General features: G+C 35.9%; 1 protein-coding gene across 1 annotated transcript in view; it reads left to right on the top strand.

Annotated features, from left to right (window-relative positions):
* The window catches only part of LOC120765538 (guanine nucleotide-binding protein G(q) subunit alpha-like), a 118,683-nt gene that overhangs the window by 42,222 nt on the left and 51,243 nt on the right, over positions 1-25,218 (top strand). Inside the window, exon 2 of the mRNA XM_040090502.1 lies at positions 1,496-1,680. Coding sequence (XP_039946436.1) covers positions 1,496-1,680 — 185 coding nt within the window. The remainder of the gene's footprint in view (positions 1-1,495; positions 1,681-25,218) is intronic.

Genomic DNA, 25,218 nt, shown 5'->3' with positions numbered 1-25,218 from the left:
TGAGGGTGGTGAGGCGCTGGCACAGGTTGCCCAGAGAACCTGTGGATGCCCCATCCCTGGCAGTGATGAAGGCCAGGTTAAATGGGGCTCTAAGCAAAATGGTCTAATGGAAGATTGTCCCTGATTATGGCAAGGTGGTGTTGTGATTAGCTGATTTCTACAGTCCCTTCTCACCCAAACCATTCTGATTCTGTAGTATGTAACATCATGTTTGATTTTCTGGGAATGTGTGTAAAGAAAACCTTCATTAGAAATTCATTATATGTGTGCAGGAAACGGGAGTGATGGTTTCAAAATTATGCTCGTGGTAAGGGCAGAGGTTTTTAGAGGCTTAGATTTTGCAGTGTGTGCTATCTCAGAAATAGTTACAGGTTGCTTCTATAAACTGCACTGCTGTGTAACACACTTTCCTGAGAAGACACCTAAAACATTATCTAAGAGGACTATAAGGCTGCCTTTGTCCTGGGCATGAGTATTATGGTACAAGGCATGAAAGCTTTACAGAAATTATTAAAATAAAGCCCAGGCTGAAAGTCTGAAAAACACCGCACTGAGCAATGCATTTTGTTTTCTGCAGAACTGAGTAACTGGATGAACACAGGACTTATGTAGCTATGCAGATTCAACTCCTCCTCTTAAGCAAACACACAGATAATATGGATAAGCTCTTGTAGTCACAGATGACCTTGCTGAATAGTAGCAGAGGAAAAATGCTATGTGTTGTAACCTTTGTGAAGTTTCCAATAAGCAGATCTTAACTTTAAGTTGACACATAGTCATATTTTATCAATAAACTACGTTTAGTACAAAGTATAAGACATGGAAAAAAATTATTGGAGGGAATGACTGGTCATTAATAAATATGAACCAAATTTTAATTAGTGGTGATTTCATATGGTTCTGAGATTGAAGTTTGATGGGCTCTGATTGTTCAGTACTAGCTTAAAACAAAAAAACTGCAATCCAACCGCATCCCCTCAAACAAACAAGCAAAAAACCAAACTAACAAATACAGCAGAACTAAATCCCAAACAAGCTGACACCCCTGGAAAAGAAACCCCAAAAACCCAAAACACAGATATATCAGTTGTTGTAGTACTAGATTACTGTAGTGTCCTGAGAGTTAACCTAGGAAGATTCTTTTTCTTCCTCTCTGAATTCTTGTGATGAAATGTCTCATGAAGATAGAGTTTAGGTCAATTACATCTTTAAGAATGAAAGCTTTTCAAATAAGAAGTCATATATAATATGTATATTTTGGAGTGTCACTTTGTTCATTAGCTTAGTTCTTAAATCAAAATGCAAATTTTAATTCTGTTGTTCTTCAGTTGCTATTGATGCTGCTGCTGTTTGACCCTGAACTGGTCACTGTAGTTACCTTCCAAGCACCCTTTGACACTGTTGAGGCCTGCAGTAAGCAAGGTGTCAGCGCTGTGCAAAAAAAGTCATGTTTGTATTCACTGGATAAAGTATATCCTTCTTATTTGTCTTGCAGGCACAGGAGAAAGTGGCAAAAGCACATTTATCAAGCAGATGAGAATCATTCATGGATCAGGTTACTCTGATGAAGACAAAAGGGGCTTTACAAAACTGGTGTACCAGAATATATTTACAGCAATGCAGGCCATGATCAAGGCCATGGATACCCTCAAAATCCCATACAAGTGTGAAAATAACAAGGTGAGATTTTTGTTTATTTCTGTAGCTGAAGTTTTTCCTCATTTTTTGTTGGTGGGGTTTTTTTTTGTTTTTTGGGGGTGTTTTGGGTGTTTTTTTGGGGTGTTTTTTTTTTTTTTTTTTTTTTGGTGGGTTTTTTGTTTGTTTGTTTGTTTGTTTTTCCCCTGGAAATATACTGAAGGTCTCAAAAAAATGACACATCACAGAAATGATACTAAAAGCTCACAAGAAAAGGGCGTTTCCTGTCCTGTGTTTAGTTCTCTGCCTTTCTTCTACTTTTACAACACAAATTTGCTTTTAAGCAAGGCCTCTCTTAAGATGCCTGAGAAGGATTGTCACAGAACAGAGGTTTAATGGCAGGCTGCCGTTTGACTTAAGTAGCTCTTGTCCTTTCCTATAAGGCTGTGCTCTGGTTAGAGCACAGTTTAACCATTCTTGTGATGTGTAGCAAAACTTTACTGTTTAAGGATTGCAATTACATTACAAGTGGAAAAAAAATCAAATTATTAGAAAAATAGGTAAGGATATCCATGTGCAAATAGATTGTTATATTAAAATTTTCTACACAAGACCTTAAAACAGAGTCTTCAGAGATTGATGCTACCACTGCAGTTTAAAAGAACAAAATACATTTAAAATGTTTCTAGGGGTCGTCTCTGACTACCTTGGCTTTTTAACATTTTTTTGATATTCAGATTTTGATAGTATGGTAACTACAGTAGTTTGTCTCATTCTGTGACTAGGAAAGAAATGCTTACTATTTACTTAAAATACATGGTGCAGAATTACGTATCTACATCTCTGAATATCAGAGTCACAGAATGGGTCAAATTGGAAGGGACCACAGGGAATCATCTGGTCCAACCCTCCTGCTCAAGCAGGCACTGTTTGATAGCAGTTCCTTGAGACTTTGTTTGCATTTTTACTGTTTGCTGATTATCTATCAGCAGCTTTGTTGAAAGGAGAATTTAAGAAACTTGATAAACTAGATGGCTCCCCTTTCTTTCCATCTTGTGAAAGAAGAGTTAATGATTATCCAGTAGTCCTGGATGAAAGTAATACTTTCTTTGATAAATTACTCAAAAGTTCTCTTGTTCTTTTTTTTTTTTTCCATTAAGGGAAATAATCAAAGAGCAGCAACACAACCAAAAATAAGCAAACAAACAAATAAATAAATCCATTAACTGGGAACGAGAAAATGAGATAAAATTGGGTTAATATTACAAACTTTGTGTCTAAACATCTGAAGTTTAATTCTTAGAATTGAACCGCTGTATGTGTTTTAAGACAGCTAACTTAGAATTCTGTAGGAAAGATAAAGCTTATTGCCAGGTTAATGATGAGTTGTTTTTTCATTTGCATTTGCTGAAGTCATTGCAGATGATCACTTTGTTGGTGATGTAATGTTGCAATAATAAGAGTCTTGCAGGAGCATGATTTCATGCAGTAGGAAGTCAGGAGGATCCCATCTGTCAGAATCAATATCGTTGACCTTCTTTAATGGTGGGTGGGGTTTTTCATGCACATGAAAAAGATTGAAAAATTTTTAATTGGTAAGAATCTTGACTGTTAAATTTCCTAGTCTAGCTGTGTGCTGGAGTTGTCTGTTTTCCCCTCATCTTCTATAAATCACAATCAAATGTCTAATTAGTTTTAAAACTATTTTCATTTGCATTTCAGCCTTTTGGCTCCATGTTTTTACTATGTGCAAAGCATAAAACTTACTGGCCTGAAAAGTTATTTGATCCTAAAGCACACTTTTTCTTAAAAATTGGTGTTGAATGTCACTTTGCCTTAATATCTGGAAATCCTAATGATAGATTATGATTTTTTTTCCTTATGTTATATTGCAGAGTTTGTGTTCTGTAGTTATTCTTTCAATGTCCTGACTTTTTGTAGTGTTTTTATATGTCTGACTGAGTCAGGTAGTTTGCTGTAGCTGTATGCACATGGCCAGAACTGTTTACCTTCTCTACATAAAAATTACTTTGCTGAAATTAGGAATCTGTTCTCAGCAACTTCACAAGTTGTTTTTAATAGAGCTACTTGTAGAGTAAAATAAAAGTCACTAATTACCAGGCTATTAAGGCAATTTCTTTACAAATTCTGCCAGGAATACAGGAAAAACCAAATGTGCTGCAGCGTTGTGCCTAAATAGACATGACTGTGGTCTACTACACTTTGGCTTTGTATACAAGGTCACTTCACTTCAAAGCGCTGAACACTAGTCAACAAATTTTCTCCTTCGTTTTTTTACAGCCTGTTGAAAACAAACTCATTAGTCTAGCAGTCTTCAAAACACAGGAAGGGCATTTCCTATTAATTTAAATCTCCTATCGGGAAGTCCTATCTCTGGAGAGAATATCTCAAAGTTTGAGTAACAGTGTATTTTTAGCACAGTAGCTGTTGCACACTGTAGTTTAGAAAATTGCAGGTCAAGTTGATATTGATGTGGTTGAGCCTAAAAAATTACCCTTTTTTTAAGTCAAATTCTTCATGTTTTGCAATAGACTTTTGGGCTACAGTATAAATGGTTTTCTCCAACTGTACCAATTTTCATACGTTTAACTGTGATTTATTAAAATTGAAGTATTTTGAATCTCTGAATGCTGCTGTAATTTGAAGTGCCCTTATACCTAGCAGTCAGTTAGGCAGCTATGTTCTTTGTGTGGTGTACAACATCACAACATTTAGGTTGGATTATTTTAGTATAATCAACATAGGAGGAGGCTGGTTCTAAATTTTCCAAATCAGTTCTTGTGAGATTGTGTTTGGCTTCATAGTCACCAATGCAACTAAAGAGGCAGAGAGTGAACTGCGTTGTCCTGTATTTTAATAACCTAGACTGTTTTGAAAGATTCATTATCAGAGTAGTGAAAGCCAGTTGAGAAATGTAACTGTGTTTAGGAGCTAATGTCTCAGAACTGATCGTAGAGCATTATATCATGAAAGACATGTATTTTTGTGTGTTGAAACTTCAGAATGTGAGCTTTTCTGAAGTTTAAGATAATGGGCGAGCATGATCTCTTAGGAATTTGTCTGTCACGGGAAATGATTGCTTGTAGATGTTTTTAGTTTCCTTTTGAGTAAATTTTACTGTGCTTCCATTATTTCTGTTTTAACTAGAAGTTGTGAAGTTGTTCTATGGCTTTTGAATTTTATTAAATAAGTGAAAGTGTTAGTTTTTATAGAAATATTCAGAAGCAATTCTGAAAATTGCCTGTCTTTTCCAAAATTTTGTTTGTACAAACCATGTCACGCAACCACACGTTTTCAAATGCATGTTGTTAAAAAACAATATACAGTCTTATGCTTTTTGCAGTTTGTCTTTTTAGACAAATTAATCTACTACTATGATAAACACCAAATACCACTGTTGTCCTATACTATTCTATTTTAATATAACTTTCAGAACGCAGGTTGCCACTCTGTTCCAGCGGACAGTATCAGGAAGGTATCACTCCATGGTGATTAACAGGCAGGAAACCTTACTTGAATCTCATTCCTGTAATTTCCTGTGACACTTCTTAAATATTCATAACAATAAAACTAATATGAGTAACTGTAGCCTTTAAGAACAGACTAGAGAGAAGTTTTTCAAGAAGCTGGAAACGTAAAAGCAAGTTTTATGGTAGACATTTGCTGTTAAGTTTCTGAGTGTTTTCTGATTATTTTTTGTCTGTATTTGTGCCTATTTCCTTTGGGAAATGTTTTGCAGTCAAAACAAGCAGATATCGGAAATGCTTTCCAAAATCTTACTGGCATTATTTTCAAGTCCATAATTGCTTTGTTAGTTTGGGGTTTTTTGTCAGACAGATCCACTGGAGAAAGCTAATAAAATTATAGGTAGAAGTGGTACAATAGGATCAGGAATGGAATCAGATTGCATACGTTTTTGTCTTAGGTAAACAACTGAGGATGTTCAAGCGGTGTAGATCTCTTGGTGAAATATGATGTTGAACAAACATAGTTTGGAGGAAAGGCCCTACTGCAGACACCTCACCTGAAACAGAGTGTGAAGGACTGAATCTAGAGCAGTAGTGTGCAAACTGTGAGAAAAAGTCTTTCAGTTTGGAGGGGGGGGGGGTTATTTAACAAAAAAGCAAGAATTATGTTCTTGAGACAGTGACATAAAATGCTTTAGAATGGGGATAATCAAATGGTTCTTCAAGCAGATGGAGAAATCTGTATGGTTCTTGATTAGTATTTAACAATCTGTAGTGCTTGGTTAGTATTTAAGTTCTCTGAGGTGTTTCTCAAGCACTCAAAACCGAAGTAAAATTACCCAATAAATAGCAGGTCTTGCAGAAGAGTTCAGTGCTTCTAATACCAGGAAGCTCCATAATTATTATTTTAACAAGAAATAGATAGTTGTAATCAGATAACATGCAAGAGTATACAGAAGATTTGAAATATCATGGTCCTTTAACTACGTGTATTCGGGCAAAGGAGCTGAAAATAGTGAAAATAGCCTGCTTACACACACACATGCCTACACCCCCGCAAGCTGAGGGAAAGCCCATCTCCCTGAGAGCTGTGTTTCCTCCCGTGGAAACACTGATCCGTGAGCTTTAGGGATTCCAGTAAAGCTGGGAGCATTTTCTTCCTGAGTGCTTTGTAAAGACTCTTTTGTGAAGATCTCTACAATCTTAAATAGATAGCAGCCTCTCCTCAGCCGTCTTTCTCATATTTTTACCAGTCTCTCGTCAGTCATTTGCTCTTCTCATTCCCTGCCTTTCTTTCTGGCACCTCCTCGGTCTTACATGTATTTAACCTCAGCATGTCTTTATGCACTTCCATTTTGTCCTTTCTGCTGTTTTCCTTCTTTGTATTCCAGTAAAATTGAAACATACAAACAAAAAGCCCCCCCATATACGTAGTAGTTTACATTCTGTTCTCCTAGTCATTTGCTTGCTCTCTGTTTAGAGCAGATGTCTTGCATTTATCTGAATGGCTCTAATGGATTACTAAATTACTCATTTCATCTTGTTTAGTTCTGCTTAAGTGTTTCATACTTCATTCCAAGGGGAGCCCAAGCTCTGGCTATTTTTCCAAATGTGTGGGGAAGATGATGGTTTATGAGAAGTAAGCTGAAGAAGCAGGGTTGAAGAGTTTCAAATACTTTATTTAAAATAAACATACAGGTAAATGAGCACTCTTCCTTTCTCCAGTAAAATAGCAGTTAATTTTACTGATATGAAATGAGGAAATCGTCAGCTTGCAGTTCAACATAAATTTGAAAACAAAATTTTAGCTACTCTTTTTTGCAGAGCAAAAATACTTCTTCCTTCCTTTTGTAATATTTCATTTTACATGAAGCTCTTTGTTTTTTTAAATACAACATTTTATGTGATCAACTGCCTTTTGCTAACGAGATGTAGTCATATACGAAAACACTCCTGTGATGCCTGATGACCGTGTTTTATCTTTACAGTTCTGCTGTTTTACAGTTCCTGCAAGAGTGGAGAACTAATGGGTGGTAATAATGTAGGCAGATTCTTGTAGATTTTGTGATCACTCTCACACTTGATAAAGCGCCATAAATGCAGGAAAGCATGCTTCTAGGATTTTTATTTTTATTCCTTCCTTTCTGACTATTCTATTTAAATATGTTTGTCATTTAATTATTTTGCTTACAGAGCATGTGTGTCTGAAAGGAAGTGTTGGCATGAATGTGTTCTCTCACAATGAAGATGTGAAATTCGGTCAGGACAACTTATGTGTAATGGGAGTTCGGCATATATTTTAAGGTGGTGAGATTGTGTACTCTTGGAACGGTTCTGACTTTCTTCATGATTAATAGCCCTTATATAAATAAAAGTATTTATACAATACAGTTTTATAAAAATAATGGATAAACATAATCATATATAAGTATTTTCAAGAAGGAAATATTTAAAAGTAATAGTTTCCTTATTACGTAATTCATTTCTACAGGAGATAGGCTAAGCTTCTTTAATACTTACTTCTAAATTAATTTCAGATTGAAGTAATTTTGTCATATTTTCCTCTGAAAATTTATGAGACTATTTCCTTCTCACAGTAAACTTTTTTTGGGAATTCAGATTCTGTTGTCTTTTGGTTTTACAATGTAGAATGACTAAAAGTTACTTGTTTCTCAGTTGTAATACCTGGTAACACACAAGATGCTTGAGATAAGATTTATTGCAATCAATTAATAGGTCTTCAGATTAAATGGACAATATTTTTCTCCAGATTTTGTCAGTCCCTTGTTCACTGTGTTCTTCCCATATGGTAAAAATTAGAGTGTCTAAGCTGCAAGCAGGTTTTATATAAAATTCAGACTTAGCGTGACAAAAGAGTAGTTAAAAAATCCATTAAAAAATCAAAACATAGCCCACCCTTCCCTCCTTCCTCCTCCCAACCCCCTTTTTTTGTTTCTGAAGTATCATTTGTTTTGTTTTGTTAGATGTATCGCCCAGTAGAGGTATTCACATAATTCCGTTGACCTCTACTTTTTCTGAAATATTCTTTTTCTCTTTTTTTCTCCCTGGTTAAATTAGGCTTAAAGTCTGCACATGAAGAGGTGATTACATATTCACACTAAATCAGTCCAATCACATGCCTGCCTGTTTTCAGGCCATGGGCCTGTAGCTCCACTCTTAGACTTTGTTGGGTGATTACATAGAGGTGAGTAACAAGGCAAGAATCCAGGGGTTTGCTTCTGGAAGAGTAGGTTGGCAGAGGAAAATTGAAGCATGACATTAGTCATATTACATTTTAGTTTTTCTCCTAACAGTTACATAACAAACAGACAATCACAAATCTATGGTGGTGTGCTTCACCTTCATCAAGAAAGTGTAGAGATCTTGCCTGTAGATTATTTAATGTTTAGATAGATTGCTATGGTTGACCTAAGTTACTGGGTAGGTAAGAAAATAATTTGTTATGAGCAAGTTATTTCTGCAAACATTTTCAAACATGAGAAAAGAAGCTGAATATTGGGTTGTAGGGATAGTAACTACGAAGAGCTAACTTCTCTAACTCTCGTGTCTCTTCATTAGTCGTGTCATACATATGAGCTTCTGAGACAAATGATACTGTTGAAAAGCTGTTACAATTAGAGTAGTAGTGAAAGTTGTTTCTGATGATGACTTACCATTTTTCTTAATATGACCTACTAACCAGCGTTAAAACTTGGCTTACTGTTTAGTTGTTAATCTTCTAAGCCAATTTGTAGATACTAATAGCTTTTACCCTCAGTCATAAACCCATGGAATCAGATAAAATTGATTTCTGACAGAGAAAATTTTTGAAACACTTTTAATATATGTTTTTATTATTCCTTTGACTCTGTACATTTTTTAAAGCTGCTTTTATTCAAAGTCTGGTTTGAAAAATAATTTCCTTTTGAAGCTGAAATATAGCCCTAGAACTTCATGAATTTTCTTCAGTTATTTTTTCCTCTTTTTCTTTCTTTTACTTTCTCTCTCACTTTTAACTATTAAATACTGCCTTGACCTTTGAAAAGTTGAAAGAGTAATGATGAAGGATTGAAAACTAATCCATTCAAAACAGTGCAAAAACATATCAGCTATTGTAAGTTCTGCTGTAGCCAGTAGACTACAAATAAAAAAGAACACAGGAGGTAATGAAATGTGGTGGCATTTTTCAAAAAAATAGTGTATAGATATTTTAATTTAGCTGTGCAGTAGGAGTTTGGGGAAGAAATCAACCTCAATATTTAGTCTTGGTTGTGAAAAAGATGGAATTTTTCCAACTATTTGTTACTTCATAGGGAGGTTTTAAAAAATCTTTTGCAGTAAAACAAGTTAAGTGGCACGTTGATAATGAGCCACGGAAGAGCTGTTGGTATTGAACTGAGACATCACTAAAAGACATGAAAATATGTCTCGTACTTGTATCTACTGTTACGTGTGTGGTATGAAACGGATTTTTATTAAAGCAAGTTGGAGTTACTTGTGTAACTTGCTCATAAGGGAAGATGTTTAAGACTGTGTATGAAAAATTGATGAATGTATGAATGGACACATCTTTCTAGAGGGTGCAGACGAGGCTGCACACTCAGTTGAATGAAGCATTCCTGAAAGAGAGAACATAGACCATGCAGGTGGTATTTAAAGTATGGTCAGGAAGATTCTAAGGGTGTTTTTGTGATTTTGGGGGGATATGTCTATTTTTGCAGGCTTGTTAATTTTTAGAAGCTCTTTCAAAATTTTTGTAATGACACCGTGATGTGTATAGTTCATTAACTGCTTGAAGATCCTATGAAATATGTCTAAACACCTGTAAGCATTTTTCCAAGCTGAGTCTTAGAATTTTTAATTTCACCTGTGGAATATTCTAGTACTTCTTATAGGGAAAATAAATTGTACCACATTATTAGTAGACTCATCATGAAAGGCCCTGTTTTAAAAAAGAAAGTTCTTTTTCTGTGGCAGCTTTTATGAACAAAACCATCCTAGTGTGAGAGAAGCATGACAGTAAAACCTTGTAGCTCATGTCCTTGTGTGATAAACAATCACTTGCACTGGCTGCCATTGCTATAGTGGTGTACTCATTCACGGCATTGCAAAATGTTTTAAATAGCAACTTTCTGCTGTAAAAAAACTACTCAAATTTTCCTCACCTCATTTCTTTCAGAAAAGAAGTATACCTTTTCAAGAAGTATTGTTTTGGGGATTAATGATTGGTAGGAGCTGTAGCTTGCTCACTCACTAGCTTTATTGTTTCCTGATTCCAGTGGGGTGTGTATGTTCTTACTGGTGTGTTTCTGCCTATCTGTCCCTTTTTGGACAGTCGTCAGCTTTTGTGGTCTTCCTGTAGAGCTTCCTGTGCATTGCTGTCTGATGATACCATATGAATCAGCAATGTGGGTAGTGTTTTGCCTATCTGACAAATAAGGAACCTACAACAGTAATTTCTTTCTAGTTTTTCTTCTTTGAAGTCACTACGATTCAGAGTTGCTTTCTTAAGGCACACTGGCATGGATTTCTGTTATCCAGCAGGTCTTCTTTGATTTATCATCTCCTGGCTAGGATGTGCAGTTGAAAAAAAACCTTTTATGAGTGCATCCAAGGCAGGTGTTGTAAATGTCTGGATGTACAGAAACAGACAGAATCCTTGCCAACATAAAATGCAATCAAATTCTGGCTTTGCTAGATTTTAGTGCAATTTTTCATTGTGTCCTTCATTAGTGGCCTAAACTACACAAGAATTCAATTTTGTGAATTCTTTCCTCTTTGGAAAGGGATGAAAATTAGATTTCTCATATGAAGTTACTACAATGAGAGGAAATTTAAATAAATATACCTTGGGGAGAAGGGTTGGTAGAGACGTGGGTGAAGGGAGGAGCATAATTGGTATGTAGGCTGAATTGTCAAGATGCTGCTTTGTAAAGAAAGGGTTAGTCTCTGAAGACTCTGAAGTTTGTTTAGTAATGATTTTCCAGTGTTCAGAGGGTCTCATTAAGTCATTAATCTTTGAACATGATACAGTTATTTCTCAACAGGTTATCAAGTAAGATATTTCCTTAGACAACTGTTTTTTTTAATTTTATATTTGGTAGTTAAGTCTATCTCCTTGTGTTAAGGTTTGTGGGATTTTTTTCCTTTCGCTTTGTGTATTCTCAGATTTTGTGCAATTATATTTAGCATAAGAGTGTGAGGGAGGGTACTAAATGAGATCTCTTAGCTTCTATGCTTTGAGCCTGGTTCCCATACTCCTTTTGAGCTTTCAGACTTCTTAGAATTCAGTGAGTTGCTCGGGACAGTCTTAGTTTTATCTAGCAGCAAGGGTAGTGGAAATAATCATGTGAGTTGCTATTTAACACATGTTCATACAGTTGGAAGAATGGTTGAGATGTGAAACACAGGCTTCCTGGTACAGTTGCATTTTCCAGCACCTCCTTTTCAGGTACAGATTTATACTAGCTGCAGAATTCCAGGTAATTTTACTACAGTTCTTGTTAAAAATAAGGATTTCCAAGTGGCTGAGGAGTCAGACAGAAAACAATGCCATCATTTTGGGTCTGCAGTTGGCAGCGTTGCCCAAAAATACAAAACATCCCTTCTGTACAGTACAAGAAAAGAAGAGACAGTAACTATCTCATCCTTAAAATGAGCAGAAATGTAATTCATGCTTTCACTAGGAAGTAATTTTGTTTTCAATATTGGAGTTCATAGATATTTTGAAAGGCTGAGTAAAAATTACTCTTAACCAGAACCCTACTGCATGCAAAATTCAGACTTGTATTCATGTCCATTTCCTAATTATGTTTCACCACATCAGCCGATGAGTCTAATGAAAGAAACAATGATAAATCTCCACCGTTACAGTATATTACGGGTGCCATAGTGGTTACCATTTATAAATAAAATCAGTAAGTGAGCTAAGTATTCTTCTCTGCACTTCAGAGAAATTCTTTTCCTCAGCACAACCAATTATAGAATAAAGGAAAGGCTCATGTCCCTTAAAATAATTACTCTGTTCTGTGGGAATCTTGCCATTCTGAGTGTTAATCTCTACTGTCTTTCATCTTACAACATGTTGCTATGCGGAGACCTGTACTCAATAGAAACCAGTGGTTATGCCTGAAATACTAACAAACTAGACCTTAAAATGAAGACTAGTGCTAGAAAAGTATTCAGAGCTGTTGTGGGGAGACCTTTGAAAGGAAGAGCTCTTCCTCCCTCCTTTCCAGTATCATTAACTGTGATTCTGTCCAGTGCCCCAGATTCTCTGCCCTTTGCCCTACTTACAGTAGCAACCTTGTCCTGCAAGCAGGACAAGCAGTCCCAGGATGAGCCCACATCCAGTTTGCAGTGCAGATTCATAAATGGAGAGCAGCAGTAGCATGCTCAGCATGTACTGCCTTGGATCACTGTGAACTACACTAGTCTCTTTGAGCAAAGTTCTTTCACACTCCTGGTGAGCTGCAGTAGGCTGTAGGGATCCTTTCTTTGCTACCTGTCACTTTCACTGGATTATATGGCCCTGAAAATGTCAGTTTTACCATAAGCAGCATAGCTAAGAGCCTAAATATGGATCTTGGATGGCATCCCACAGCATTTAAATTAACATTAATATTAGTTAATTCAAAGATAGGGAACTTCAGGGAAACTAGTTTGAGTATGGCAGTTGCCTGTTTTTTCTTCCCTTTTCTGACCTCTGAATGAAACAAAATTGTTTCCTCCTTTTATGACATCATTTTCCCAAAGTATTAGTCATTACAAATTTGGTGTTGCTTCAAAATCTGTATGACTGCAGAACAGAATGCTGGAGTCTGGTTTATGGCTCAGTGCCTTGGGTAACTACACATGCATACAGAAGTATGTGCTCTACAGTCTTGAGAGCTGGTTCAGAAAATGGACTGCAGTGGTTTTGGATACATGTTACTTATGTCCAACCTTGGAATGCCCGCACTTACCCATATCCCTGCAGTATGTATGTACAGAGATGTGATTTGACCACCATGGGCTTTGATAAAGTAGAGGAAGCAGAGCAGTGTCTGCCAGACCCACTAGCTGCTGCTGAAAGTTATGTCATCATGGAGGATGATCTAGCTTGACTTGGACTAGTGCCTGAAGCTAAAAGGATCAACTGTCTGGAGGGTATAAAGATGATTTATCACTATCTTACGCTTAACTCTTTCTTTCAAATCACCTCCCCTCGCCCCATCTTCATTAAGTACTGCCTGGCTGATTTTTTGGGTTTGACCTCAGACCTCACATGTGACAATGGAGCATTCTAGAAAATGTCACTAAGTCCATACCAGATCCTTTGAAGGTAATTTTTTTTATATATGTTTATACTGGCATATAGGATCATGCAGTTAATTGAATATGCCTTCCACTGATTAAACAAGAAACAGACTATTTCCCTGAGTTAAATTAAGTGATCTATCTACCTGGCGCTGAAGTAACTGATATTTTGCTACCAGGTTTCATTTCTTGGTGACCTGATTTGTTTGTTGAAGGTTTATTTGCATTTTAACTTATAGAGGTTGATACTATTCACTTACCAGCAAAATCAAGATAGAAAGTATTTTTGCTTGTAAAAAAAAGTGTACATGTTCATCTTGATTTTGAGATTAAAAGTGTGAACTGTTGCCTGTCAAGTAATTCTTCTCCCTTCATTGGTTTCTGAATGTGAATTTCACACATTGTCAGGTGTTTTGTTCTGCTTTTGAGTGTTCATTTCTTTTAATGGTGGGGAAACTTACGTTTGAGAAGTGAAATTCTGTATTGTGGATATGAAACAGCAGTGATTTAACTACCATTTAACATGTAAGTAAGGCAATTTATAGAGAAATTACCTTCAAAAATTCTTTTATTTTAATATTGGCTATGTGACAAGCAGGAAAAAGAGAATCTAGCTTCAATGAACACAGTTTAAGATGAGCTCCAGTAAATTTCTTTTAATGGGACAAAGCTAATGCTGCCTCTTCTGGCATCAGTTTTCTTGAACAGTTAAAACAAAAATTTACTCCTTATTAAAGCATGTCTGGCACCATTTTAGAGAATTTTTTTAATAGGTTGCTAGTTGTACTAGCAGTTTCTAAACACAAGGAAGGGCTTTTGAAACCTAAGCTTCTAATTCTGCTGTCACTGACTCCCTTTTCATTACTTTTTTAGGCTTAGGAAATCTGTCTTCTGCTGTGAGATGTTATAACAAATTAAACCTAATTTTGGAAATTGCAGGATTATGCATAGTCAATTTGTAGTAAATAAATGCTAATTCTTTCTGTCACCACCCTGTTTTTTTTTCTTGCATCTTTTTCTCTGATCTTTTTAATCTATGCATTTGCTTTTTGACCTTTCCACTCTCACTGTTTTAATTATATGGAAACAGAAGGATAGGTATTTACACCTGAGTAGAAGTTGGATGTAACAATTAGGAAGGCAAAGCCTTATTTTCCTCCTGTTCCAGTTCTTCTAGTCAAATGCTGTTTACAGAAGTGATTTCTGCCTAGTAGATGAACAGTGAAAGCACAACTGAGATTTCTGAAAGATACTTCTTAATTGCGCTGCCAGCCTGACTCCAGAGTCTGACTCAGCTAAGCAGTGTTTTCCTCCTCCCCCTCTGTCTTGTCAGTGTGAGTTCACAGTTTGTGGGGCATGTGACTGCCGTACCGATAGTGCACTTGAACAATCATCTTCTGTAATCCATAGGGCAGGTGAATTGGGTGTACTGACAGTAGGGTGCACAAGGCAAACAATCCAAGCCCTTTCCAGTAAAAAAAAAAAAAACGAACAAAAATACATCACCTTGCTCAAGAAACACCAGGTTTTGCATCTTTGATCTACAGTTACTTTCTTGTTATTTATGTAACCAGCAACCCACTACCACTGCAGACCAGCAGCCTTAACTAGTGTCATGTGTTTCGCAGGAATGGGTAGTTTACCCCAGAGCTCTTTCTCCTGGAAACGTATTTGCCTCTGATTTTACACAGATTATCAGTAGGAGGAGTTACTCTTGGCAGTTAAGCAGTATTTAGGCTTTTATTCAGGAGCCCCAGTAACTGCATTTCAGATTATAGAGATGGTAAAATATTTCCTACAAATTTTCCCCAGCAGAGTAATGAAGATGAAAGATGTCATTGAAATTATAACCAAAATATATAACCAGAATTATAACCAAAAGTGTGTTCTTTCCATTCATTTGATTCTCCATTCATTTTATTCCATCTTGACATCAAATATCCTTCCAAGCACATTTCACAAGTCTAGTGGAAGTCTTCATGTAAAAGTTTTTTGGAAAAAAATACATTAAGCAAGTATTCAAAGAGATCTTTAAATGTTTTAGTAAAAATTGCATTAGACCTGGCCCATATGTGTTTTTCTTTATCTTATCCACGGGTACTTAAAACTTGCCATTAATTGTGATGAGTCCAGTGGTTATCCTCTTAGTCATGTTGATAAGTACATGCTCAGACTAATACCAGTTTATTCATGAAAGGCTTCATAAGCAATGAACAAAGGTTTCATAATTTGGCTCAGTATATTTGAAATGTCAAAAGGCAAGTCTCTCCCTCTCCCTCCTCCTCTCCTGACTGTCTTCTCTCCTTTTTAGGGGGCTACTGCAGCTTTTCTATGTTTGCTGTGAAGCCTAATTTACAAAATGTGATATGCAGAGTGCTGCCAGTGATAAAATTCATGTTCAAGAAAATTGCAGATTTATTTCTATGCTTTGTATTTATTACATAGGACCCAGTTAAAATTAAGCTTTAGACTTTGCTTCAGTAAGTCATTTGGTGAGCAGCATGAACGCAGTTTTTGTAAGATACAGTTTTCCTTTTTTCTGAAGCTTTTCTTTGTTAAGACCGCGATGAATGAATGTTTATATTACTGAATACCTTGCTGAAACGAAAAATATGGGGAAAATATCCAGAGAAAGATGGCAATAGTAAGTAACTGAAATTCACTTACTGTTGTTTTTCTTGGTGGGATATTCTGTGATTTTTTTTTTCTTGATGTATTTAATACTGTTTTTCTTTAATCATATAAATCTATGGCATGGTCCTTGTGCTACCTTAGTCTCTCTTTACTCTTTGCTCTGCTGTCTGTGAGGGTGGTGAAAAAAAAGTACACCTTAAATCATACTGCTTGAGCTAATTAATTTTAGACCTCTTAGGAAGATCTAACTGCTGAAATACTGTTTCTTTTTTAATTAAGGGGCTAAGAAGAAAAAGCTTACTAATGGGATGCAGGTGTTTTCAGTCTGTGTAGATAGCAACCCTTTATGGCGATCGTTCTCCAGAAATACATTGCTCAGGAACAACCTTTAACTCCTTGGGTTTAGGTTAGGATGCTTGATGGCAAGCAAACTACAAATAGATGATTTTACTTAATACAGAGTTCGTTGTGTTGTTGATGAGTCACTGTCTAGTTAACTGTGTTCTTTTTTATCTGCCTCATTCATTACTTTCCCCTCTCCAAACTGTGAAATGAATATTTATTGAAGACCCTGATTGAAGTAAAACCTATAATGATGGGTAGATTTTTTTCATTTCAGTATGCTGTTGTATTTGAATTTTTCTTCTGTTGTTGCTCCTGAGGCAGTAGCTGAAGTAAATGGAAGGAATTTGATTGTTACCTGGCAAATTCACATATTTTTTGGTAGTTTATGTAAATACCATGTCAAAATAATTCATCTGTCAGTTCATTTGACTCTCTCCTTTGGAGACTTTTCACTCCTGTTCTTCTTACCAAGGAGACAGAACATAATGTACCAGAATTAAACAAAATAATGATTATTTTAAAACAAACAAACAAACAATAACGAAAGAAAAAAAAAAAAAAACCACAAAAAAAACACATCAACAAAAAAAGTCTACAGTTTGCAATACTTTTTGCTTTAAAGTCTTGGTAACACGCACTGAGTATCTGCTGGGGAAGGAAAAGTAGTATTTTCTTAGTTATTTTTTATGTATCCTAAAGGTCCTAGACTGGAATTTCTGGAGCTCCCTTTTGCATTAAACTAATTACAAGGTGGTGGCATTGTAACTCCTCCTCAGGGCAGACAGAAGAAGAGCCTTTATTCATTAGAGCTTCTGTGTGTATTTTTCCCTTGATAACTGTCTCAGGCTGCATCTTAGGCTTTCCTCCTCCTTGGGAACTCAAGTCTAGAGTAACAGCGGTTCCACATTTTATAACTACTACATTTAACTACATTTTATTACTACTTAAGCACTTGCGGCAGAATAAAATGAGCATAGTATTTTAGTTGTGTTGTTAATGCTGAAAACAATAATGATGAGACTGGTAGTCAGCTTGTTAATACCTTCTGTTGGTGTTGTAGTAATGAGCAACGGCAGGAGTAATTTAGCTTTCTGGCCAGTAACTCAGGAAGACTGCACTGTTTTAATATGCATGTGAGTCATTGTTGTAACGCAAGTCATGCTTGTTATCTCTGTAAATAGAAAAGGAGAAAGCAAGCAAAGTAGTAATACTTTACTTAGAGCTTAAGTTATTAATGAAATAGGCTTGAAGACTGAAACCAAACAGGCATATCAAGGGAGTTAGAAAAGTAGCTGATAGTTGTTATAAAGCAGGCAAGTTTGCACCTTGCTAGATGAGCAAATGAGGCATAAATTGTGAGATACAGTGTCATTCAGGGGTTGGGGACAGGGAGCCATTTCATTATTCCTCTGATTCAATTACTTTTAGAACTGAGCAAGTCAGTGCGGCTATGTCTGCCTAAGGTGCTGCTGGTGTCAATGAAACTGCTTTGCTTCTTGATACTTTCCCCTTACTATAAAAAGGTGAGGTAGATGTTTTGTCAGTTGCCTCCTTAGTTCATAAACTCCATCTGCCTTTCTATATGCTCTACATTAGCTGTGTTTTAAATTCAAATAAACCTTTAGACACCAGGTTTTTCTCAATTCAGTGAGGGGTGGTGAACCAATCGAAGGCAGCGTTTTGAATCTGGGCTCTGGTATTTGTGGTGCTGATGTGAGAGGCCCTAGAGAGGAAAAGACCGTGAGCTGTGTGAGCATCAGGTGCAACACAGCAATGAAGGGCTTTGCTGCTGCAGTTCTGTTTTTTATCTCTTAGCTTGGCAACAACATGAAGTCATGGCAAACAGTTGGGCAGAGGTCAGAAAATGTTCCATACAGGTGACCAGGCAGTAATTATGCTATAGTAACATAGCTGTGTTTGTAATGAGATGGCTTGTTATTTAGTCTCCTGATAGGGTAAGGTTTGTCTCAATGGATCTGGAGAACTGTTTTGTCCTTTGATTATCCTGTTTTGCTGACTGATTATTAATGTTCTTAATGTTTAGCTTTATTAGTACAGACATTTGTGTGCATTTTTAAAGGAGAATGTCATAGGCAGTTCTTCCAGAAAAAGTTCCAAGCTATTTGAAAAACTGATTTTAAGCTCTATGACAATGATTATATGTCTTCTGATAAACATTTTTGCAGGACTTTTTTTTTTTTTCAGTGGTGCTTTAATTGTTTTTGATTAAAAATGTGGAATGCATGGAAAAAGCATGCCCACTCTAAGTTGTCTGTGCTAAAATAACTATGCTAACTTGTTTCACTATTAAATAAAAAAAATCTAACATCCTGGATGATAACAGTTAAAAGCTTAGACAAAGTGTTCAGCGCTATATGCTGTATAAGAAAGAGAGTAATAAAATAAAGTTAGAGCCAGATTCTAGTTGAGGTAAAAAGCAGTATTGGCTACACAAATTTCATACCAAAATCTTCATATGTTAGGACATTCATTATTTGTAGTAGTGCTTAGGAACTTACTACTAAATGTTCAGGAAATAAGAGGAAAAAAACCTCATGAGTTCATGTTAATAAAAGCATAACTTTTGGGAGAAAAGTTCAAAATCTGTTAATTTCCTGCACAGTTCAGTAGCTGTATGCACTGAACTCACTCTTTCAGTTCAGAGTCTTATGAAAATAAGTGCAGTGTGCATTGCTCTGTTTTGAAATGCTGCTTGATAACAGAAAAGGGAATTAACGGTATAATTAGAAATCTCATAGGAGTTTTTTGGACTTGTACTGTACAGTATTGTAACTTTGTATACCCATGTCACTAGAAGTTGTCCCCCATATTCCTGTCCCCAGGACACACTTTTGGAAGCTGGAGAGTTTATAGGTACTGTGGGATCTAAGACAAACTCTTAGGGTAGCACCTTGCAAGATTTTTGAAGGAAATACTTGGAGCAGTGGAAAATATGTAAAAGGAAGGGAAGGAATCATACAGGAGAAAAGTAGCGATTGCAAACATGTGGTTATTGATTGTACAGTAATATACAATCTTTCCATTTGTTACTGATAGTCTTCTCAAAATTATAGTAAGACATTACTGCCAGGTATGGAATGTAGTTCTCAGCTTTGGTTCAAGGTTTGTTTGATTCTGGTGTGATTTTTTATGGGATCTGATTGATTACATTTTGTTTAGCTTTTTGTTCCCTTTTTTTTTTGGGGGGGGGGGCGGGGGGGGTGGGGGGTGTTTGTGGTTGTTTTTGTTTATTTTGTTTCAGTGTCTGCTACTTCTTCTGGGACACTTTTAATGTTCTGCTTTCAACCTGTCCAAGTGTCACTATTGCATATTTCTCTTTTGTTGACAGCAGACTTCATGTGTTTCCAGAGACTTTAAAGCAAGAATACTTAGGCAGTACATAGTTTTGGAATCAAGACTTTTCTCTCATTTTTCTGTTGCTGGCTGAAGACAGATTTCCACAGTAAGGAAGGATTCCATTAAGAAAATAATTCTACACCTGCTGCCAGAATTAGATGATTCCAACAGATTTCTCTGTCTCATTTCATGTGCTTAATTACCAAAATCAATCAATTACTTTAGATTTTATTCTCTACCCACAATCCCTTTCTTCCCATCAAAACCAGTTTAGCTTAGTTTAGATTCAGTTTAGCCCTTCTGCCCTTTCATATGAGGGATTTCATTTTAATTATTAATTTCTGTCTGGTTTTATTCTTCCACTGATGCTTCAGAAAATTAAATCTCATGGTTTATTTTAGGACTGTAAAACTTGCAGTTTTCCAACATTCAGAAGTTGTTTAGATAATACCTAATATGCTATATAAGGTTCTGTTTGTGAGAACTGCACAGCTTTAGTGTCTGCCTTCAGCAGGAATAACAAGTGGAACTGTAAAAAGAAAGTATTCCTAGGATTGCCTAATTTTTTTACTGTTCAGAAAAACTAATGTGTGCTATTGACATTAAAGAACTGTGATAAGCACTAAGTTGAATAGCAGTTTTTCCGTGTTTCTGAAATTGTGATGCAATGCAGCAAACACTAAAGGAGTGATATTCTTTGTAATCTGTTTTTTCACTTTGATTTAACTTATTTTCAGTTACTGAATATAACTACTGAAATGGCTACATGTTTCTAAGTACAAAGCCATACAGTTTTTATCATGTATGTGAAAAAAGGGGAAGTATTTTAATCAAATTTTAAAGATAATTAGAAATAAAACATTGCTTTAAATGGTCATTGCTTGGAGCAGGAAAAAAAAAAAAAACAAACACATTTTATCTCTCCTGGGGAATCTAAATTTGATAGTAAGAAACAGCAAACACTTGCAGTTTCAACTGCAGAGCATGTTCCTCCAAGACATCTAATGCAAGAAAGCAAAAGTAGCATTATTTTTGCCACTGAATCCTGTCCCATTTATGTAACTTCAGTACATATTCACACACACTGCTTTTTGCTGAGCTTCAAATAAGTTTTGAGTACTTACAGAAAAAGCCATAAGTAGGGTAACTGGTTTCGTTATTACTGGTTTTGGTATTACTTTCTCAGTAAACAGAACATTTTTCAGGGTGTCACATGATGGACCCTAATTCCCCTTATATATGAAAAAATTAACATCACTTGTAGGATTCAAAATCTACACCTTTTTTCCCTGAAAGTGAGCTGATTCTGTAGCAACACTTATAAAATGGTGACATGGTGCTGAACATGTTTTTGTTGCTGTGCTGTACACATACCTGAGTACTAGTACTTCAAGTTACTTTTGTTTTTGAAGACTTGGAGTGGATCAACAATACTTCTGTAACTTCACAGGCCTGGGGAAATGGGTCTGTTTGGCTGTTTTGATAACTGTATGGTGAGAAATTTAAACAACCTCCTTTTTCCTAGTTAGGTTCTCTGTTTGGAATGATCTGCTGTAGGATCAGATAAGCAAACTTAATTCTTCTCAGATAATTGGTCTCATTTGTCTAATTTCAGAATCTTGATGGGATAAAGGTATCTTTGTGTTTGCTGCCATTACGTGGGCAGTAGGTCCATTGTATCATATTTCATCATCACTTTTTCTGAACCGTATTTTTAATACTTCTTTTATACATCTTTTTAACATACAGAAGAAGGGATTAGTATTCACAAGTCCTCTATCTATTCCTAGATACTTCTGCCTTTAGATAATTTGCAGGTATTGGAAAACATCAGTATTTTAAAAGACTTCATGCATTTTCATACATCAAAGCTCCTTTCTCCTAATTTATTAACAAATTTTCTTTGACAAACCTCACTGATCTTGAGAACAATTTGAGACTTACCTTGTAATTCCCAGAACAGTCCCATTTGTCCTTCTGCCGCAGATGTCTTCCTGCTTGCCTGCCTTCCTGAAGGTCCCTAATGCTTCATGGTTATACTTTGCTTTGTTTTACCTTTCAGATTTTTTTCAGTTCATGTGTGGTTACAATTTGTCCTTTAGAGCCTTTCTTCTGGGCCTGGATGGGATTCATATGGTCCTCTGTGGGACGGATGAGGCGATACAACGTCAGTTACAGGATGCCTACCCTGCCGAGAACCTTGGGGATCATAATTTATGTGGCAACTGCATCTCAGGGGAAAAAAAAAAATCTTCTCTTCACAATCTTACATAATGTACTTGAGTTTTATGCCTGATATTTCTTGGGGAATGCATTCCTGAATGGGTTATCCTTACTCTTTTGAACAGAAGGATTTGAAGGAATGGAAATGGGTTTGATTTTCTGACAGATCAGAAGTTAGAAGGCAACCTCTGGGCATCCTAGAAAATTCTGGTTATTTCTTTTCCTGTTTTTCAGGTGGAGTTTTCTGGTTTCATGACCTAGCTGAGTATGTTTTTTGACAAAGGAGAGCAAAAGACATTAACTCTTAAGTTGTTACAAATCTTTACTGAATGTTTGCAAGAAAATAAATGTTTGTGTAGTTAGTTCATCTCTTCTGAAACTCTCACTGTCTCCCAAAGAATCGTCTGTCAGATTACAGTGAGTAAGAAGCTTAAAAGGAAACTTTAATTTGTGTTGGTGAAGTCAGTGGAAAGTTTGTTTCAGCCTTAATTATAAAGAAACTGCTGTCTTTGTGTGGCTCTTTGCTTTGTTCCATACTGCATCTTTTGTAGTTTTGATTGGGTTTTGTGGTTTTTGTTTTATTCTGCTTCTTGTCCAGACTAGCAAATTTCTTTGTGTTATTTGCAAATAAGTTTGGAGGGAACATCTGAGGTCATGAGGACTGTAGCGAGGACAGGGTTGTGGGAGAGATGGAGTGTCAGACCCAGCAATCACAGATTAATGAGAATGGAAGTCATATGTACATAATTTTCTATAATGCTGGCCAGAACTGGCATATTTTTGTGCTCAAAAATCTCAAGCATTTTTTTTTCAAGCCACCTCTTTCATGCTGTCCCCCCCACTGCCCTCTTGTTTTCTTTTTAAGCCATAAACCTTTGTCAAACTTGTGTGCTCCAAGCCGAGGCTTGACATGCATGCAGGAACATGCAGAGTTGGAAGACAAAATAGAGCTTATTCTCTCAAAATTATTTTCTTTTCTGATGATCTTGCTGATTATCTAGCTTGGAGCCAGAAAATAGTTAATTGGGAGCACTTTTCTTAGTGGCTAGCAGGAAAGCAGGGAGTTCTGCTCTTTAAATGGGAGTTTTTAGTGGCGCTTCTCCCTCCTGTTGTATGCAGTCTAGACTAGCAAAACTTCTTGGAGTTATTTGTTTCCTCTTCTAATTGTATCTCTTACTTAAGAATTTTTCAAGGGGATTAGATGACTTATGCAGGAGCACAAAGCTACTGAAAGAATAAACTGAGAAGTGTGCAAGGAGTTCCATAAGGAAGTCCAAGCTAATACTACTTCCTTTAGCTTCCCACTGAGAGTATCTGTCCTTGCTTGTGGAGAAGCTGTCTGTTTGAAAACTTGGTTCTGTAAATTTTTCATGATCCACCTACAATTTTTTTCTTCTTAAATAATGAAGGGCCTTTCTGCCTCCTTTCGAGAGAAAAAAATGTAAGTGGAACAGACCAGAATTTAAAACCTCTCTACGCGTGCTGTTTCTTGTTGTTCTTAGTGAAATAATTCAAAATACATAGTAAGTAGGTTAAATAACTTAATTATTTTTTCTAATTTAAATTCAACTGTTAATGATACTGAAAATGGAAGATCAAATATTATTTCAGACCCTGTATGACAGACATACCTCTGCCAATGATGCATGTTACTAAATGTGAGGCTGTAGAAATAACATCTGCCCACAAACTTGCAGACAAATAATGCTTAAAAGAGCTCTATATGGGAGACCTTGAAGTGTATGAAAAACTTTGAATTCAGTGTTCTCTTCAGATGATGCCATCCATGCCTTTTTCAGTGGGTTTAAATTCTTACTACATACTGCAACCCGTAAAAGATGACTGATGTGCAATTTGAATGGATTTACTTATATTGAAGTAATGTCAGCCATTATAGTTCAAATTAGCTTGTCGTTACAGCTGTGTTAAGCACATTACAATCGATATATATGGACATAGCTTTGTTCACCTTCCAGATTATTTTCAAAAACATTATTTTCTCCTTATTTGCATATAACATAATTTTTGTTTATTTTACGTTTCTGAGGCCTGTGGCTGTTTTCCACTTAATTTATGGATCCAAAAGTAGCAATGATGTCTTGTCAATGTTTTTTACTTTCTCTTGCTATAGATAAATGATGAGAAGCAAAACCTCCACTACAGTTATTTTCTAGCTTTAAAAATAAATATATTTTATAACAAAGCAGATACATTTTTATGTGTTTGCAATTTCAGTTACATATAACACTTTTCTTACACTTTATATAAGTTACTACAACTAGGAAGTAGTTTCATGTTTTCCCAAGGAAAAAAATTAATTTTTTATGTCTTGAAAATGTTTTTTTCTTTGTGATGCAATATTTTGCAAAAGTCATATTACTCTTTTATTAAATTTCTTAGTGTTCTACTTAGCATTCCACCCAAGAGGAGGCTGAAAATTTTGAGAGTAGCTATATTTTTACACATCATCTCAATTTAATAATTTTATGAATTATCCAGAATCTATTTTTATGTATTGCATTATATACTTTTTCTTGACCTAATATGAAGTCAGTCATAAGTTCTGTAAATATTAACTGTGTTGAATACCAGCCTTTTATTTGGAGTATATTTCATACCCAGGAGAAATTATAAATCAATAGCAGAGCAGATTGCCTTAATTGAAAATATTTACATTATTTGTAATGACATCTCTTTTATTTTTAGCATCAGATACATGGTAGATACTTCATATCTCTGAGTGAGGGGAATGACTGTGAACACTTAGAATCCATTTGACAGAAGAGATTCTGGGTTCCAATGATATGTCTCCCATATACTGGCCTGAAGTAATATTCATTGAAAGGTGGTGCCTGTTTGATGATGTAATACAAGGTGTTAGGTAAGAGGCTGGTGAAGATCAGAAAATCCTGGCATAGCAGTGGGTTTCAGTGAATCTACGCTGATTCACACCAGTTGCAATCAGTGTTTAACAGTTCCGGATAACTACTTTTCTTTGATTGTCCCAAGTTTCAGTAGGTTTGCAGCTTCTCAATGAAAAGAAACCTTTTTCATTTTAAAATGTGTTTTTCTATTTAGCATTTTATTTTCATTGTTGGAATATATGTTGTGCCAATATTTCCATCATAATCGATGTCGTGATGCATATAAATGATATAGCTCTACTGTTTATTTCATACAAACCATGTAAGAGTGACTTAAATGTCCCTTGTGATTGGTAATGTGGTGAAAGCAGTCA

This window comes from Hirundo rustica, chromosome Z, assembly GCF_015227805.2.
Source record: "Hirundo rustica isolate bHirRus1 chromosome Z, bHirRus1.pri.v3, whole genome shotgun sequence".
Classification (NCBI taxonomy): Eukaryota; Metazoa; Chordata; class Aves; order Passeriformes; family Hirundinidae; genus Hirundo; species Hirundo rustica.
The sequence above is the reverse complement of the archived record's forward strand: the minus strand, read 5'-3'. Positions and strand labels throughout refer to the sequence as shown.